The sequence below is a fragment of the Zootoca vivipara genome, chromosome 15, assembly GCF_965207765.1.
Source record: "Zootoca vivipara chromosome 15, rZooViv2.hap1.1, whole genome shotgun sequence".
Lineage (NCBI taxonomy): Eukaryota > Metazoa > Chordata > Lepidosauria > Squamata > Lacertidae > Zootoca > Zootoca vivipara.
In genome coordinates, this window is record NC_142598.1 from 28,179,384 (window position 1) to 28,195,448 (window position 16,065).

Sequence of the window (16,065 nt, forward strand, 5' to 3'; positions counted from 1 at the left end):
CTTAAACCTAGGTTCTGAGCGCAACAACGGAATGTCTGGGTGTGCTTTTTTGATAACAAGAATACAAAGCAGAAAATGATAAAATATTGTGTTCATTTTTACATGGTCTAGTCCTTCCCCTGCCCACCCCCTTAATATTCTTAAGAGGGTCCCTTCTCCAGTCTTCAGAGAGTAACTGGAAGTGGGGAGGCAGAAAAAGGCCCTCCTTTCCTTCCACTCTGCAGTTTTAATCTGAAATCTTAGGTGAAGCACTGTGTCCAGAGCTCAGAAACTGCTTGCACTAATGAAATTCCCTGTCGCAAAATACGCCTAGAACAATGGGAGTTTCGAACACTGGGTGTAACAGGCCGCTTCCAGGTGTTATGGGGACTGATTAGCCATGAAGATGGGATATTACTTTCTTCTGCAAACCTGCTGCGACGAATGTCCCAATCTCTATTAGTAAAATGCGACACAGGAATCCAGAGGTGAAGCCACCCACACTCTTCTCCCGCCTCCTCCAAATAAACCCCTTTATTCTTGTGGGTTTATAAGAGACTCTCCTTCCAGCTCACGTGGCCTGGTATCAAAGAAAAACTCTAGGCTGTTTGATAGAATAACCTCCTGCCACCAGTAAAGGGTCTCTCTCGGCTTGATTCCCCCTACTGCAAAAGTTTGCCCTTTCCATGCTGGCAACTTGTTGACACCCCAGGTTATCTTTCTAAGCCTCCTCAGTGTTACCTCTTTTCCTGAGGTAAGTTTTGTCCTCTAATGAGTTACCACTTCTGTGAGTCCTGATACCTTGCTGGAAAAATAATGACGATACTTCTGGGCACAAAAGAGAAGAATTTTATTAACCTTAGAACATAGTTGTTCCTTTAATGTTTCATGTGTTTATAAGCTACGTTTCGGTTGTAGATAATCTCTGTCAAACGTTTAACATCGAGCCTTCCTGAACCTCATCTAGATCCCCACTATCCTGGCCTCTCAACTTTCTTCTTCACACCTACCCACTCCCTCTCCCTCTCCTCAACTGACAAAACCGCTGCTCCCTCCTTTTAAACTGGGAACAGTCCCGCCCCCACCAGAATGTTATGTCAGTCAGGCTAGAGGTGGATTAACTCTTTTCCAGCCAGGTAGGAATAAATATTTCAAAACCGTGTCAATCCGTTACACCTGCATATCCCCTTGCCCTGTAATTGTTCTTCTCTTCTTACCATCATGGTGCAGCCTTCACTGCTTTGAGAAGTCGCATGTGGCCGCTGTATGAAAGGGGTTGCCCAAATGTCTCTCTAATGCACCGATTATGATATATAACCTGTGGGAAGTTTCACAGGGCCTGCTATGTATCATTTTCATGCTGACTTGCTATTACAAGGAGTAGGAACTGTTAGGATGATATAAAGCATTCTGGGCACAGTTAGTACAAACAGTTCCCCAAGGAATGCTTGGATATTAGGTAAATGGGGTTAACGGTTGGGCTTTTTTGGTGTGTGTGTGTGTGTGTGTGTGTGTGTGTGTGTGTATATATATATATATATATATATATATATATATATATGCCTGAGCAGCTGAAAGCATGCAGAGGAATTCTCGTGGGTGCAGTGCAGTCAGCTGCCGTCTCCTGTCCCTTGAGAAATTACAACTTTGTACAGCTTTAAGAAATCCCCTACCATTGTACCGGTATCAATACATTGGCTTCAATGTTTGTAGAACAACAGATAATGAATAATATGTAACTATGCTTTGGGGGGTGGGCAGAACTTTTTAATTTTCTGTATTCTTGTCACAAGGCTAACACCACCATGGATACACACACACACACACAGGTATACTCTGGAGGTAAGGATTTTCAAGTATTTGGTATGCTAGCGAACTCACCTGTCATCTATGGGGGCTACACATTGCCCCTCTGCTAACCATGCTTAGCCAGAATTGAGAGGCAGCACCTGCAACCTGCACTCCATCCCACACCTAGAAAAAAGATTATTACATCTTCTATCCTCAATCACAGCTAACATTACTACTACGTAATATGGTCGCACCCAGATTCATCATGGTTAGGGCTAGCAAAGTGTGGCAGTAAGTCAGGATCTGAAGAACTGCAGGATGAAAATCAATTTCAGAGGCTATGTTGCAATGAACCCTGGTTAAGAACCAACATCACACTATGGCAATCAGCTTGCCAGACAGGACAATCCTGCCCCCCCTTCCCCAACACGCTGCTCTGGATGGAGTTTCTATAAGTTGTCAGTTATACCTTCAATTTAACCCAGTAGCAAAGCAGCAACCAGAGGAGTTCCTTCAAGATCCGTGTTACGTGGTCCTAACTGGCTGAACCATTCAATAGCCAGAAAGACGAAGTCAAATGTCTGCCATATTAAAAGAGGGACGGTGGAATTTGTTCCAGGGGAGGAACCACATCCTTTCTGGGAATAGTTCTGACTTTGCTAACCAAGATTAGCAGGAAGCCAGTGTTACATCTGCCTGAGCTCCATGATTTTGAACGCTTGGGGTAATTTATCTGTATATATAATTTCTGGAACCATTTTGTGTCAAAATGGCAGCTGCAGGTAGAAGAGGCCACACAGAGATCTCCTGAAGGGGATGCAGTAGTTTTATGCCCACAAAATGTCCACATGCTGGCATTTCTGGGAAAGCTGTTTTCCTAGATACAAACACCTGCCTGCCACAAATCCCAGGTTACCTTCATGGACTCCGAGTACAGCATATACTCTCTTAGGACAGGAAGGAAGTCTTCGGTCATGTCTTCGCTGAGTTCCTCAAGTGCCGTACAGCAATTCCCAATGCAGGCAGACACTCCTTCAAGAGGCTCCGACAGCTCTTTCTCTAACCCACTCCAGGTTGAGTAAACAGGACCATACTCTCGGAGCTCCACAAGGTATTCTGCAAGAGAACGATGCTATGAAAACAAAAGGCAGGAAAGTTCTGGTTTCTGGGTTTTGAGAAGGCACCAGAGGGTTTGTGAATTGGTTTTGAAAGTCACCAAGCCTAACTTTCAGATCAGAAACTTATTGTTTCCTTATTGTTATAAGGAAAATGACAATGATAAAATTGTCAGAACCTACAAAGGAAGGTCTAGGACCTTTGGGTAATTGCTGTAAGCATCTTGTTACAACTTAAGATGCAGGAGGACAAAGAACAACAAAGAGGAATTTAGCCATTCTGAATGCACACTCCATACATTTTTATTTCCCTTTTTCAATTAAATTTTATTAAGTTTCAACATTTTAAAAATATACAATCCAAACACAATTTTGTCTTTTCTCAAATTTATCAACTTCCCCGTTTTCCATGAAGTTGTTGTTTCTCACCTTCTGCTGCACTATCTATTAAGTCATAACCACTACAGAGTTTGTGGAAGAATGGACACCTTTTTGGACTACTGAAAGAAATATTATAGTTTGATGAACTCGCGAGCAGAATTTGAGCTATGAGCAATAGAAGTAATTATACTTTTGATTCCATATGCAACACATATTCTGAAAGCGTATATACTGGGGATGGGAACCTATGGCATCCCAGACATAGCCAGACTACCGTGTTTCTCATATTTTAAGTCATCCCTACAAAATAAGCCATGGCAGGATTTTCCTGAGTTGAAGAAATATAAGACATACCCCAAAAATAAGCCGTAGTGGTGGGAGCAGGTCTGGATGGCGCCATGGAAGAGGAAGATGCCTGTCAGCGCCCGGAACCAGCTGCTGCTGCCCCTCCAAAATGTCCAGCAGCATGCACCGCGCCAAGCGCTGACCCGGCGGCGGGACTGGCAAGAGCCGCAGTGCGTGCTGCTCCAAGCCCCGACCCGGCGGGACGCAGCAAGAGCCGCAGCGCGCGCTGCTCCGAGCCCCGACCCGGCGGCGAGACCCGGCAAGAGCCTCAGCGCGCGCCGCGTGGAGCCCCGACCCGGCGGGACCCAGCAGCGTGCCCTGCTGAAGCGCCGACAACGCGCACAGCAGCAGCCAGTTCCGGGCGCCGAGCCGCGACAGGAAGAGGAGGGACGCAGCGGGACGCAGCTACAATGACAAAAAACACCCGGCCGAGCCTTCATTGGCCGCCGCGGCTGCCACTCGCTGGTCCCTCCTCTTCCTGTCGCGCGCGCTGCAGATCCCGCCGGTCCCGCCGCTGGGTTGGCGCTTGGCGCTGGCGCTGCTCCAAGCCCCAACCCGGCGGCAGGACGCAGCAAGAGCCGCAGCGCGCGCTGCTCCAAGCCGGGATCCGGCAAGAGCCGCAGCGCGCGCCGCGTGAAGCCCCGACCCGGCGGGACCCAGCAGCGTGCCCTGCTGAAGCTCCGACAACGCGCCCAGCAGCGCAGCAGCAGCCAGTTCCGGGCGCCAGACAGGGGAGGTACCATACTGTAATTTTTTAAAAAATAATAAGACACCCCCCGAAAATAAGCCATAGGCTTATTTTCTTGAGGAAAAAAAGATTATAAGACATGACTTATAATATGAGAAACACGGTATAATCCCCATTATGTTTGACCACCTGGCACTTTGGCTCAGCTGATGGGAGTTGGGAGTCCAGGCATTTTCTAGGGGGCCAGAGGTTCCCCCACTGCTGGCATCCAGCCTTTGCTAGCGGAGCAAGAGTTATAAAGAAAAGCTGCACATACTACTCACCTACTTCCTCCTTGATAATTCGCTGTGCTATTCTGTCAATGGTTCCAAGCTTCAGAGAAAAAGTATCTAGGTAGTCACCAATGGCAGCAAACTCCACCGGTCGACTTCTGAGTTTATAGCTTCCTGTGACATATTTTACTGATTCTCCCATCTTAGAAAGCAAGGCCATTCCCTGCTTTTTATAAGCATGAAGATCCTATGGGTGACAAGAGCAGCCAATTAGCTATTAGATTATGTTTATGTCTTCCAAATACAATCGTACCTTGGAAGCCAAATGCCGTGGGAGTCAAACGTTTTGCCTCCCGAATGCCACAAACCTGGAAGTGAGTGTTCCAGTTTGCGAACATTTTTTGTAACCCGAACATCCAACGTGGCTTCCGCAGCTTCCGATTGGCTGCAGGAGCTTCCTGCATCCAATCAGAAGCCGTGGCTTGGTTTCTGGACGTTCTGGAAGTCGAACGGACTTCCGGAACGGATTCTGCTCTACTTCCGAGGTACTATTGTATATTTGTTGGGGAAAGTAGAGTTTCAGTCTATTCTATTCTGTGGACTGCACAGAGTTACAGGCCCTTACAACCTGTGTTAATGCTCCAAAACTCCCATTAAGAGGCGTTGTTTTTTGCTTCTTCCAAAGGAAAAACATTTGCAGAAGTTACACTCTTAGGGCTGTGCTGAACTTAGGCCTCATCTGCATTTTGATGTATAACAACAACCAGAATCAAGCAGCAGAAGTCACACCAGGGCAGTAACATTGCACAAAGCAGATATTTATAACAGGTGAGGGAAGGAGGAAGAGAAACTATGCGACTTCCTACCAAAACATGTGGGGGCGGCTGACAGGTTAGATGACTTTCCTGTGGGCTTCCCAAATAAGTCTGATTAATCATTGAGGGAAACTGAATTCTAGAGTAGCCAAGCCTTTGGTCTGTTCACAGTAGGTTATCTTATTTCTGTTTGGTTCTCCCACCCACCCACAGCTCAGTCTTCTCTCTTTCTTGAAAGCAAACCTCTCCGTTTCCCCTGTATCCAATCTCTGTCCTAGCTGTTTGTTTGTTTGTTTGCATTTATATACTTCCCTATACCTGGAGGTCTCAGGGCGGTTCACAGAATAAAAACAAAATATAACACCACAAAATACGTTATCAAAATTAAAAACGACTACCGAATAAACCTCCTCCCTGCAAAAAAATAAAAATAAACACCCATATTTTAAAAGGGCATAGGATGTCAATTAAATCAACCAAAGGCCTGGTTGAAAATGAACGTTTTTGCCTGGAGCCTAAAGGTGTATAATGAAGGCGCTAGACCAGGCTTCCCCAAACTAAGGCCTGGGGGCCGGATGCAGCCCGCGAGGCTCTTTTATGCGGCCCCCGCCACCCACTGCTGCTGCCTGCTCTTAACAGTGCGGCTGCCCACTTCCGGGTTGCTGGAGCATCGGAAATAGCTTGCGCGCATGCACAAGCGTCATTTCTGGCGCGCTTCTGGGTCGGAAGAGGCCCATGTGCATGCGCACAAGCTATTTCTGGTGTTCCGGTGACCCGGAAGTGTGCTGGAAATCGTGAGTGCACACACGTATGGGTGCACGCTCCCACGTGCTACAGCCCACAGCGCAATTGGTGCTGGCGGCACCGGCCCTCGGCGACGTAAGTTTGGGGACCCCTGCGCTAGACTCTAGTGTGCTCTTTCAAATGCTAAGCTTAAGGCAAGCTGAAAAAGATATAAACATTGTTAAGCAATCTTTCATCGTTTTCTAAACAAAGGCTTCCACCTCTGAACACATCCATTGAAACACAGTTCGCTTTACTTACTTTGGCAGTAAGAAACACATGAAAGTGTTCGTTAAAAGAAAGCACAGGATGATCAGCAATCCTTTTCAAAAATTTATCCAAGGCCTTCCTCCTAGTCTCAACAAATTCTTCTGAAAAGCGATCAACAACTCCTTTGACCACAAATTTCTCTGGAAGAGGCTGGAAGGGAACAGGGGAAAAAAAATCTTAGAAGCTTAGGGGGACAAGAAAATCTCTATCCTCAAGCTTCGATGTTTTAGAAAATGTGCACGTTCAAGTTTTTCTTCCACTACAATAGTAAACAAAAGTTTTTTTAAAAAACCGAAGCAAATATTTTGTAACAGTATTTTCATAGTTCATCAGTGCACCGAGAGAGTTGGAGAGCACAGCACAGATGCTACGAGACATCACTGGGCCAGAAGAAACTGCTGACTTGCACCTTTTCACCTAAAAATAAGTTTAAGCAGTAATTGTTTCTGAAAGGAAGTCGAAGTAGTGTTCACCCATTCAGAGGAAGCTTTCTTGAAAGATGGATTTTTGAAGCTTCGCTGACTCGGAATGCATTCTGAGTAGCATCATGTTGTTGTTAGAGAGATCTAATGAAATAATATGCAGAATAAACCCACTTTAGTCAATGGGCTTAAGTATTTTAGGTCCATTGAATTCAATGGGTCTACTGTGGGTACAATGAATGTTTTATACCAACCAGTGAACCCAAATTAGGCAAACATGGAGCACAAACACACACAACCCGAAAGTGTTGGGCCAGGTAGCTTGTTAGCTGTGCAAGTCCCCCTACCCAAACATATTTTTGGGAGCATCATACCAGCAGACAATTCAGGAAGAACTGAGAAACATTACTTGTGGTGTGGCAGGTCTTTGAATCTTAGCCCACAGGAAGTGAGTAAGGGTTCTACATCAGAAAAGTTATTGTTGATCTAACATGCTGTTTCAGTAAATTTTTATCTGTTATTGTGTACTGTTTTCGGTTTTAATTAAATGCTACACACAATACTTCTGAAAAATAAAGAGATTTTTTTAAAATTAAAAGATACCACCACTATCATGTCATAATGGATGTATAACCTACACACATTATGATATTAGTAAAATTTAAAAAAAGTATTAGCTATTTGTAACTTTTTTTAAAAAAAATCCTGTTTTTCTTCTCCTTGAAGAAATCAAATTTAGCCACAGAGTAAGGATTCTGAGGATCAGAAAACAGTGCAAGTAAGCAGCTGCAATGTAGACCTGTAACGTCAGAATATATGAAGTATAAATTAGTTCAGGCAGAATTGTTTTGGAGTGTTCTGTTTTGCATTTCCCCCACAAAATAATTGAGGCAAGCGTTTTCTTTATCTCTCTTTCATTTTAAACACACCTTGAATCCATTGCTGCTGAAAAAGCAGAAATGTGCACTTCTTATAAGTGTATTATTTGTTCCAAAATATAGTGGCCCAGACTTACTACCTACGGGAATGAGATGAGTGGGTTGAGATTCCTCCAGTTTATTCCTGAGCCAGTCAAAATCCTGGTATCTTCGGCGCATGGAATACTCTGGCAAGTCAAACTCTGCACGTGTGGTCTAAGAATAAAAATGAAACAAAAGGGGAAAGCGAGCAAGAGAAATCAGCCAGGGTAAGTAAAAAAAATGCTTAAGTCACTAGTATTTGCATTATCTGTGTTGTTATTGTTATTATTGTTATTATTATTATTATTATTATTATTTTACCAAACGTTGACTTCTTTACTTGCTTGAAGCCAAATTTATCAGCCATACTTCAAGCCGAGCCATTCAAGCATTAGCAAAGAAACAAACAAATTTTATTTTCATATGCCTCTGGCAACTTAAGATGCGCAACCTGGGAATCAACTCAATATTGAATTTGGACAGGTGCCCTTTTTTTGAAAGCTCTTTTTATTAAAGCTTGAGGGGGGGAAGCAATATACAAAAGTTAACATCAAATATCAAGCATTTTTTTAAAACATAAAAACTAAGGGGCAGAAAATAAAGGGGAGGGCAAGGCAAGGCAAGGGAAGGACTTATTGGACAAGTGTCCGTATAGTTAAAGCTATGGTTTTCCCAATAGTGATGTATGGAAGTGAGAGCTGGACCATAAAGAAGGCTGATCGCCGAAGAATTGATGCTTTTGAATTATGGTGCTGGAGGAGACGCTTGAGAGTCCCATGGACTGCAAGAAGATCCAACCTATCCATTCTGAAGGAAAACAGCCCTGAATGCTCACTGGAAGGACAGGTCGTGAAGCTGAGGCTCCAATACTTTGGCCACCTCATGAGAAGAGAAGAATCCTTGGAAAAGACCCTGATGTTGGGAAAGATGGAGGGCACTAGGAGAAGGGGACGACAGAGGATGAGATGGTTGGACAGTGTTCTCGAAGCTACGAACATGAGTTTGACCAAACTGCGGGAGGCAGTGGAAGACAGGAGTGCCTGGCGTGCTATGGTCCACGGGGTCACGAAGAGTCGGACACGACTAAACGACTAAACAACAACAACAACAACAATGATGGATATGTCAACTTTTAGTTATTTGAATGGAACATTCCTTGAGGAATGGAAAAGGTAAAAGATAGCCTTAACATAGTAGCTGAGCCTATGAATTTTTTATATCTTTGATGGATGCATTCCCTTTTTTCCCTGGAAAATTAACACTTAGGGTTGTATCCCAACAAAGCTGTGTCGTTTTAGCACAAGAACTTTCCCTGCTTAATGGGAATTCCTCTCCTTGCAGCCCCTCTTAGCATCTCTATGTCCGACACTAAATTCATGCTTTGCTGGGGAAAACAAGAGCCAGCACACTGGAAACAACAACAACAACAACAACAACACTGTCTCTTCATGTTAATCTTGTTTCTATACCAATGGTTCTATCCAACATCCAACATCAGTCACATTTGGACATAACCCATTAAAATTAAAAGACATGACTAACTTAGGTCCTTTAATTTCAGGGGGACTCTTCTGAGTAAAACTTAGTTGGATACAACTAAAATTGAAGTATTTCACCCATAATGGAGACTGAAGTTCTTCAGGATAGATGGCAGCAAACTTGCTTTCCCCATTGTTCTACCACAAACTGGGCAGAATTGTTCAAAATGAATGGGAATATTTCTGAGGTGAATGCCAATATTCTCTACTCTCTCTTGCTTTTGCACACAACACCATCAAAAAACAAGCATACATTGCTTGTGAGTTTAGAGGCATTATCCAATACAAGGCACTTGTACTCATTTCACACAGAAGTATACAAGCAATAGAAATATTCATGGAGAGGGAGAATCGCATTCCACAAACTACAAATGCATGCAAGACTGTCGAACACCAGCAATGGCAGCACGACCTGGAAAATTCTTACATTCTTGTGGCAAGCAGAGTGGGGAGAGTGAAATAAGTTGCGTGCTCTCAACCATAGAGGCCCATAGCCCATGCCTACGAGAGAAAATTCTCTAAGCTAGTAGTGAGTCAAGAAAACTGTGGAACTTAGAAGTCAAAGAACTATCTTAAGCAAAAAACACAGCTCTGCAAATGTTATTAACCACACAATACAAAGTTCCACAAGTTCTCAGCGCTATGAGAAAGCCAAGTGGGTTTAATAAAGCAGATGACTAAAGCTCTCCCCAGGGATTCCTTGAAACTAGGAAGAAATCTGTAGATCTAACAGAATGTTTTAACACTTGCCACTTTAAACATTGGATTTTCCAGAGAAGCCATGACAGCTAAAGGCATACAATACAGATATTAAGCCATAAAGTGGGCATGACAGCTTCCTTTGATGCAATGTGCTAACCCATCCTAACTTGAATGGGTGAGAGGAGAGGCCTGTCACAAAGTATTTGGAAGTAAATGTGGACTACACACAATATCACCGCGAGCACGCACGCACACACACAAACAAACGAATGGTCCCAGTCTCAAATAAGGTGTATGAACAAGAAAGGAGATTCCAATTAAACATCAGAAAGAACTTTCTGACAGTAAGAGCTGTTTGACAGTGGAACGGTCTCCCTCGGGAGGTGGTGGGCTCTCCTTCCTTGGAGGTTTTTAAGCAGAGGTCGGGTGGCCATCTGCCATGGATGCTTTAGCTGAGATTTCTGCATTGCAAGGGGGTGGCCAAATGACTCCCCCCCCCAACCAACCAGGATCCCTTCCAACTCTACAATGCTATGATTCTATGAACCACAACTAAAGTGTGAGCTTACTGTGTAAAGCCAGTTGTGCAAAATAACCTTGAATGGGGTGGGTTTCATAAGGCGATCAATACAGAGGGAAAAGAGAAATATCCTGTAGGAAACACTTGATTTAGCAGTACATCTTAACCATGCTGCTTAGCAGTTCATGTCAGACAACCCATTTATCCTTGGTAATGCTGCCTATTTGCAGTTTGCACTCTGTGAGATAGAAATTGCTTCAGCAATAGCAAGGTTACAAGCAGAAAAGCTACTTAACTTGCAATGCTTAACAGCACTTCAAACATTAAAGATGGGCCACTGAAAAAACATTCTCTAGGACAATGCCTCTATTTTGCATCTGTTTGTCATATAAATATGCATTAGAGCTGGGCGATATCTGGTTTCCAACATCGTGATATATCACCAGCTAAACACTGTGATAAACTGATATATCACGATGTCTAAAATAACAATTGAGCTATATGGCATTGGCTGATTTTCCCAACATTGTGATTTTTGCATAGCACACACACACACATACATCAGAATTTGCAATATACTGCCACATCAAAAATTATGAAACAAATATCATGATATGGACGTCAAACTGGTTTTGGGTTATATATATCGCCCAGCCCTAACACACATTGTGATCTGCAATATATTGCCACGTCAAAAATCATGAAACTGATATCATGACATGGACTCCATACTGGTTTTGGACAATATATTGATATATTGCCCAGCCCTACTAGTGCCTGAACACTGCTACAGAAGAAAGAGTGTATCTACTCAGTGAGGTCTCATCCATGCACAAAAGATTCCAGCTACCAGTCTAGAAAACTAGCCTAGACCTGAAACGAAACAGAGAAGAGAGAGCTGAAAGCCACAATGCGCAGGAAGAAAGCTACATTGTATTACCTTGGTTGTGACCCTGTACGTGATATAAGTCTCCATCGTACAGACGTGTTTCTTGGGATCATCAACAGTGACAAAGAGGTCTCTCATCTCCCCATCCAAGTCATCATCCAGCTGCAGTCTGTTCAGAAGTGAGGAAGAAGAGGCTGGGCTTGAAGTGTCTACAGGAGTACCATTGGGCAGACTGAGGTCCTGGGGGGAAATGCAAAATGGCAGGTATGAAGGAGGCGGAGGAGGAAAACCAGCAGCAGAAAGAATCCATTTCTGATATTTAAAAGCATCACCCACACAGGCAGACTAGGTAAGAAGTTCAAAAAACCAATGCATTTTGCTGAACCCCCCATGCTTGACGAGCAATACTTAGCATGTATTTGCTTCATTGTTCAGCACTATAGAGCATGAGGCTCCTAATCCCAGGGTTTTGGGATCAAGCCTCACATGGGGCAAATAATTCCTGCCTTGCAGGGGTTTGGACAAGATGACCCTTGGGGGTCCCTTCCAACTCCACAATTCTACAATTCTATTAAATATGACTCTGTTGTGATCCTTACAATGACTCCCCACAACAGACTGAGGGAAGTCAGTTCATATTGGAGGAGAGTCAAACTATATACTGCCTCAGGGCCGGCCCTAAGGCAAGGCTGAGTGGCGCAATGCGCCGGGGCGCCGCGTTGCACCCGCGCTGCGCCCGCTAGACAGCCCGGCCACCCTCCCGCTCGCCCTGCTCCTTGCCTCCCGCCCGCCCGCCTGCCGCGGGTTCGAGTCCCAGCCTCAGCCTGGCGGGTCAGGTCAGGGGCATGAGAAGGAGAAGAGGCTGGGCGCTGCGCAGCACCGCCCCCCCCAGCAGAGGCCTACGCGCAGGAGGCGCCGGCGCCCCAGAGGACAACCAGGCATCCCAGCCCACCCGCTGCGGTGCCCGTGAACCCGGCCCACCCTCAGCGCCCGGCCCGCCCATGCCATGTCCCTCCTCTGCGTCCAGGGTAAGTTGGGGGGTGGCGGCGGAGGGACCTTTGCGCCACGGCGCTCGATGTGGTTAAGACGGGCCTATACTGCCTGCTTTGAACCACTACACTATGCAATACAGAAGTTCACAAAAACCAAGCCCAGGTTTTTTTATTTGACATAGGAGACATGAGAAAAGATGGCTTGATGAAACAGTTCGTGAAGGCATTGAATACTGAAGGTAAATATTTTCAAATACAAGCACAAATTGTTACCTGAATAACAGCAGCTTGTGTATATACTGTACCCAAGGGAATACATTTTTGCATACCTTCAACTGTACATTGATATACATGTCATGTTCATGCTATATAAGTCACTTACATTTATAACACTGGGAAACAAATTTTTTTTTGCATTGATACCTGCATATTGTACTACTTTGACCATGTGTTTAATAAAATATTGAATTCTTGCATTGCAAAAAATGAAGATTATGGTGAAAAGTGAAAAACATGAATTGCAAAAAAAAACTAGAGCTTACAGAACAAAACCGACTTCAGATATGAAATCAGCACGTTGAAATTAGGTTAGAACAACTGCAGGTGTCAATGCAACAAAAAATTTGTTCCCCAGCGAGATGTAACAGCATGAGGGGCTTCTGCAGATCCCAAGCAGTGTGAGAGTCTTTAGTTCAGGCATCCCCAAACTGCGGCCCTCCAGATGTTTTGGCCTACAACTCCCATGATCCCTAGCTAACAGGACCAGTGGTCAGGGATGATGGGAATTGTAGTCCAAAACATCTGGAGGGCCGAAGTTTGGGGATGCCTGCTTTAGTTCTTCTGGCTCGAAAGCCAGATTTTATTTAATGTTAGCTGCCATTTTTAGCCATAGCAATGAATGGAAGTGTCTAGTTCCGATCTCTCCCTTCATGACACCTGAGGCATTTGCTGATGTGTGGCACATAGGAAGCTGTCTTTTACAGTCTCTATCTGTGACTCTTTTTGGCCAGCCATGGCTGTCCGAATATAGTGACCCTGTTCATTTTGAAACCGAAAGTGGCAGCTACACTTTCCCATACTTTTTTGGGGGGGGAGGTGCAGCCCCCCCCCAAAGTTACTGGTACTGAAATAAACTAACAGTGCAATTCAATGCAAGATGCATGAGTCAATAACTAACCTTCACTTGATGAAATATAGCCATTTTAAATATCAGTTGTGCATTTTGATTCAGCAGGTTTTAAAAGTAGAATTCAAAATTTGCAGGACTTGTAAGTTCACAAATGGAAAAGTTGGAAAGACCTGGCAGCCTCTGATCAAGTGTTTCCTGCAGTTCATGGCATTATTTTTCTAGAAAACCTAGCATGAGGGTAGTTTGTGGCAGAGAAAAACTGCACACTCCTTAATAGGGATAGCATGAAGACAAGGACACAGCCTTTAAATACACGAGTGATAAGCATCTGCTGTCCTCAAAGTTTATTTTGCGGTTTATTGTTTAGCAAAGAACATCTTTTGTGTGTATGTGTTTTCCAAGAATACATAACTTGGTGAGGCTTTTTCTCTTGTCCTCATTTGAACCTTGGGTAGCTTAATTTAAATAACAACTGGCATCAGACTCTTTCTTGTTTTTTTTGCTGTAAACATACTGCTTCAGTTACCAATGTAACTTTTTTGTGAAGATGGAGGCTTTCACATAGAAGGTATAGACTCGCAGGGGTCAGCAAACTTTTTCAGCAGGGGGCTGGTTCACTGTCCCTCAGACCTTGTGGGGGACCGAACTATATTTTGAAAATAAAAATAAAATTGAATGAATTCCTGTGCCCCATATAATGCACCAATTTTACAGAACTCCTGAGTCCTAAACCCTAGGCATTGGTCTCCTATCAGAGTCACAGTGCTCCCTATATTAATTTAGCACATTTTATAAGAGTGTATAATCAAGCGTGTGTGATTCAGATTTGACCCAACACTTCTTAGCAGTCAACTGAAGGTGGTGGTTATATATATATGAATTCTTGGACCTGCTTGTAGAAGAATTTGGGTGTTTTCTAAGTAACAAATGGTATAACTACATAGAACTGCATGGGGAGTACAAAAGGATTGTTCTTCATGTCTCAAAACACACACCTACAATTTTTTCCCCCTGACTTTTGCAGAAGACAGAATTATCTGAAAAAACACAAGTTGTTTACAGAAAACGAGACAAGATAGAGATGCATGAAAGTATTTGTTATCAGAACATGGAGTGTTGTGGCAACAGGAATCGGAAGGAGTTCAGCTGGTCTTTTCTGACTTTTATTTCCCTGTATTTCTCTTCTATAAATGCCAGCTCATCTGAGAATTTATGAATGATGCAGATGGTGCTGCTCTGTTGTATGTATGTGGTATTAATTATTAAGAGGAAACAAGCTTCAGTTTTAGTACTGCTAGGCAAATAAGGCCAAAAGGGTTTCTAGTCCATAAGGTATTAATTGTTGTGTTGCTTTTAAAAAAAACACGAAACTATTCCACCTTCCCACACAATCAAATCATGTATTTCAACAGTCTGAAAAGAAAAGAAAAGAAACTGCAAGCACTCTTCATTTATAAAAGCTTTCCTTACTGGGATAGGAGAGCTGGGGGGGGGAGTCCACATCTGGAAACCAATGCCCCCTTTGGATTCAATAAGTACATGGGTAAAAATGTAAAGGTAAAGGACCCCTGACAGTTAAGTCCAGCTGCGAACAATGCAGGGGTTGCGGCGCTCATCTCGCTTTACAGGCCGAGGGAGCTGCCATTTGTCCGCAGACAGTTTTTCCGGGTCTTGTGGCCAGCATGACTTTTGCTCTAGATTTTGCCCTCCAGATATTTGGGGACTACAATTCCCACCATCCCTGACCACTGGTCCTGTTAGCTAGGGATGATGGGAGTTGTCGTCCCAAAATATCTGGAGAGCCATGCCTGCTCTAGATCGTTTCCCAAACCTGGGTCTCCAGCCGTTTTCAGACTACAATTCCCAGCCTCCCCGACCATCGGTCTTGCTAGCTAGGAATGGTGGGAGTTGTAGTACAAAAACAGCTAAAAGTCCAAGGTTGGGAAACACTACTCTAGATGACCCTTCTGGCCCCTTCCAACTCTATGATTCTAGGAACGCTCTGCACTGCAACATTTTTTGCCAGCTTCTGCTTGCATTTCAGAATCATTATCTGGGCCTTTGGAATGTTGAGTGCCTCTGTTAATCTAGAAAATCCTCCTAACACCAGCCAGCACTTTCTTTTGAGAAGTGCATATATAATTTTAAAAAAACAGCACAGGCCCTGGACTTTTTCAGAGTTGATTAGAATATCTCAACTTAGTTACACAATTCTCTTTTTTTATTTGACAGATGAAAAAGCATACAAGTCTCCCTACTCAAGACATTTGAAGAAGAAATGCCAGCTGGACTTTTTGCATCTGCTTAGCCCCAGTGTGCACTCTGTGTCTCTTAGCAGTTAATCTTCCCTTCTTCCTTGCAACCGTTAGAGAAGAGTAGCAATGGGAGATAACCAGCAGGATGAGAAATCCTCTACTTCAAACTCTCTAGCTACCTATAACTTCCAAAAGGCAACATTGCAAGTTCAGAAGGAGC

The 16,065-nt window shown here is 43.9% G+C and overlaps 1 protein-coding gene across 1 annotated transcript in view; it reads right to left on the minus strand.

Annotated features, from left to right (window-relative positions):
- SNX30 (sorting nexin family member 30) overlaps positions 1-16,065 on the minus strand; it is a 45,092-nt gene that overhangs the window by 9,614 nt on the left and 19,413 nt on the right. The window contains exons 2-6 of the mRNA XM_035140935.3: positions 11,521-11,709; positions 7,884-7,994; positions 6,431-6,589; positions 4,623-4,818; positions 2,687-2,886 (exon numbers count right to left, since the gene is read on the minus strand). Of these exons, the coding sequence (XP_034996826.1) occupies positions 2,687-2,886; positions 4,623-4,818; positions 6,431-6,589; positions 7,884-7,994; positions 11,521-11,709 (855 nt within the window). The remainder of the gene's footprint in view (positions 1-2,686; positions 2,887-4,622; positions 4,819-6,430; positions 6,590-7,883; positions 7,995-11,520; positions 11,710-16,065) is intronic.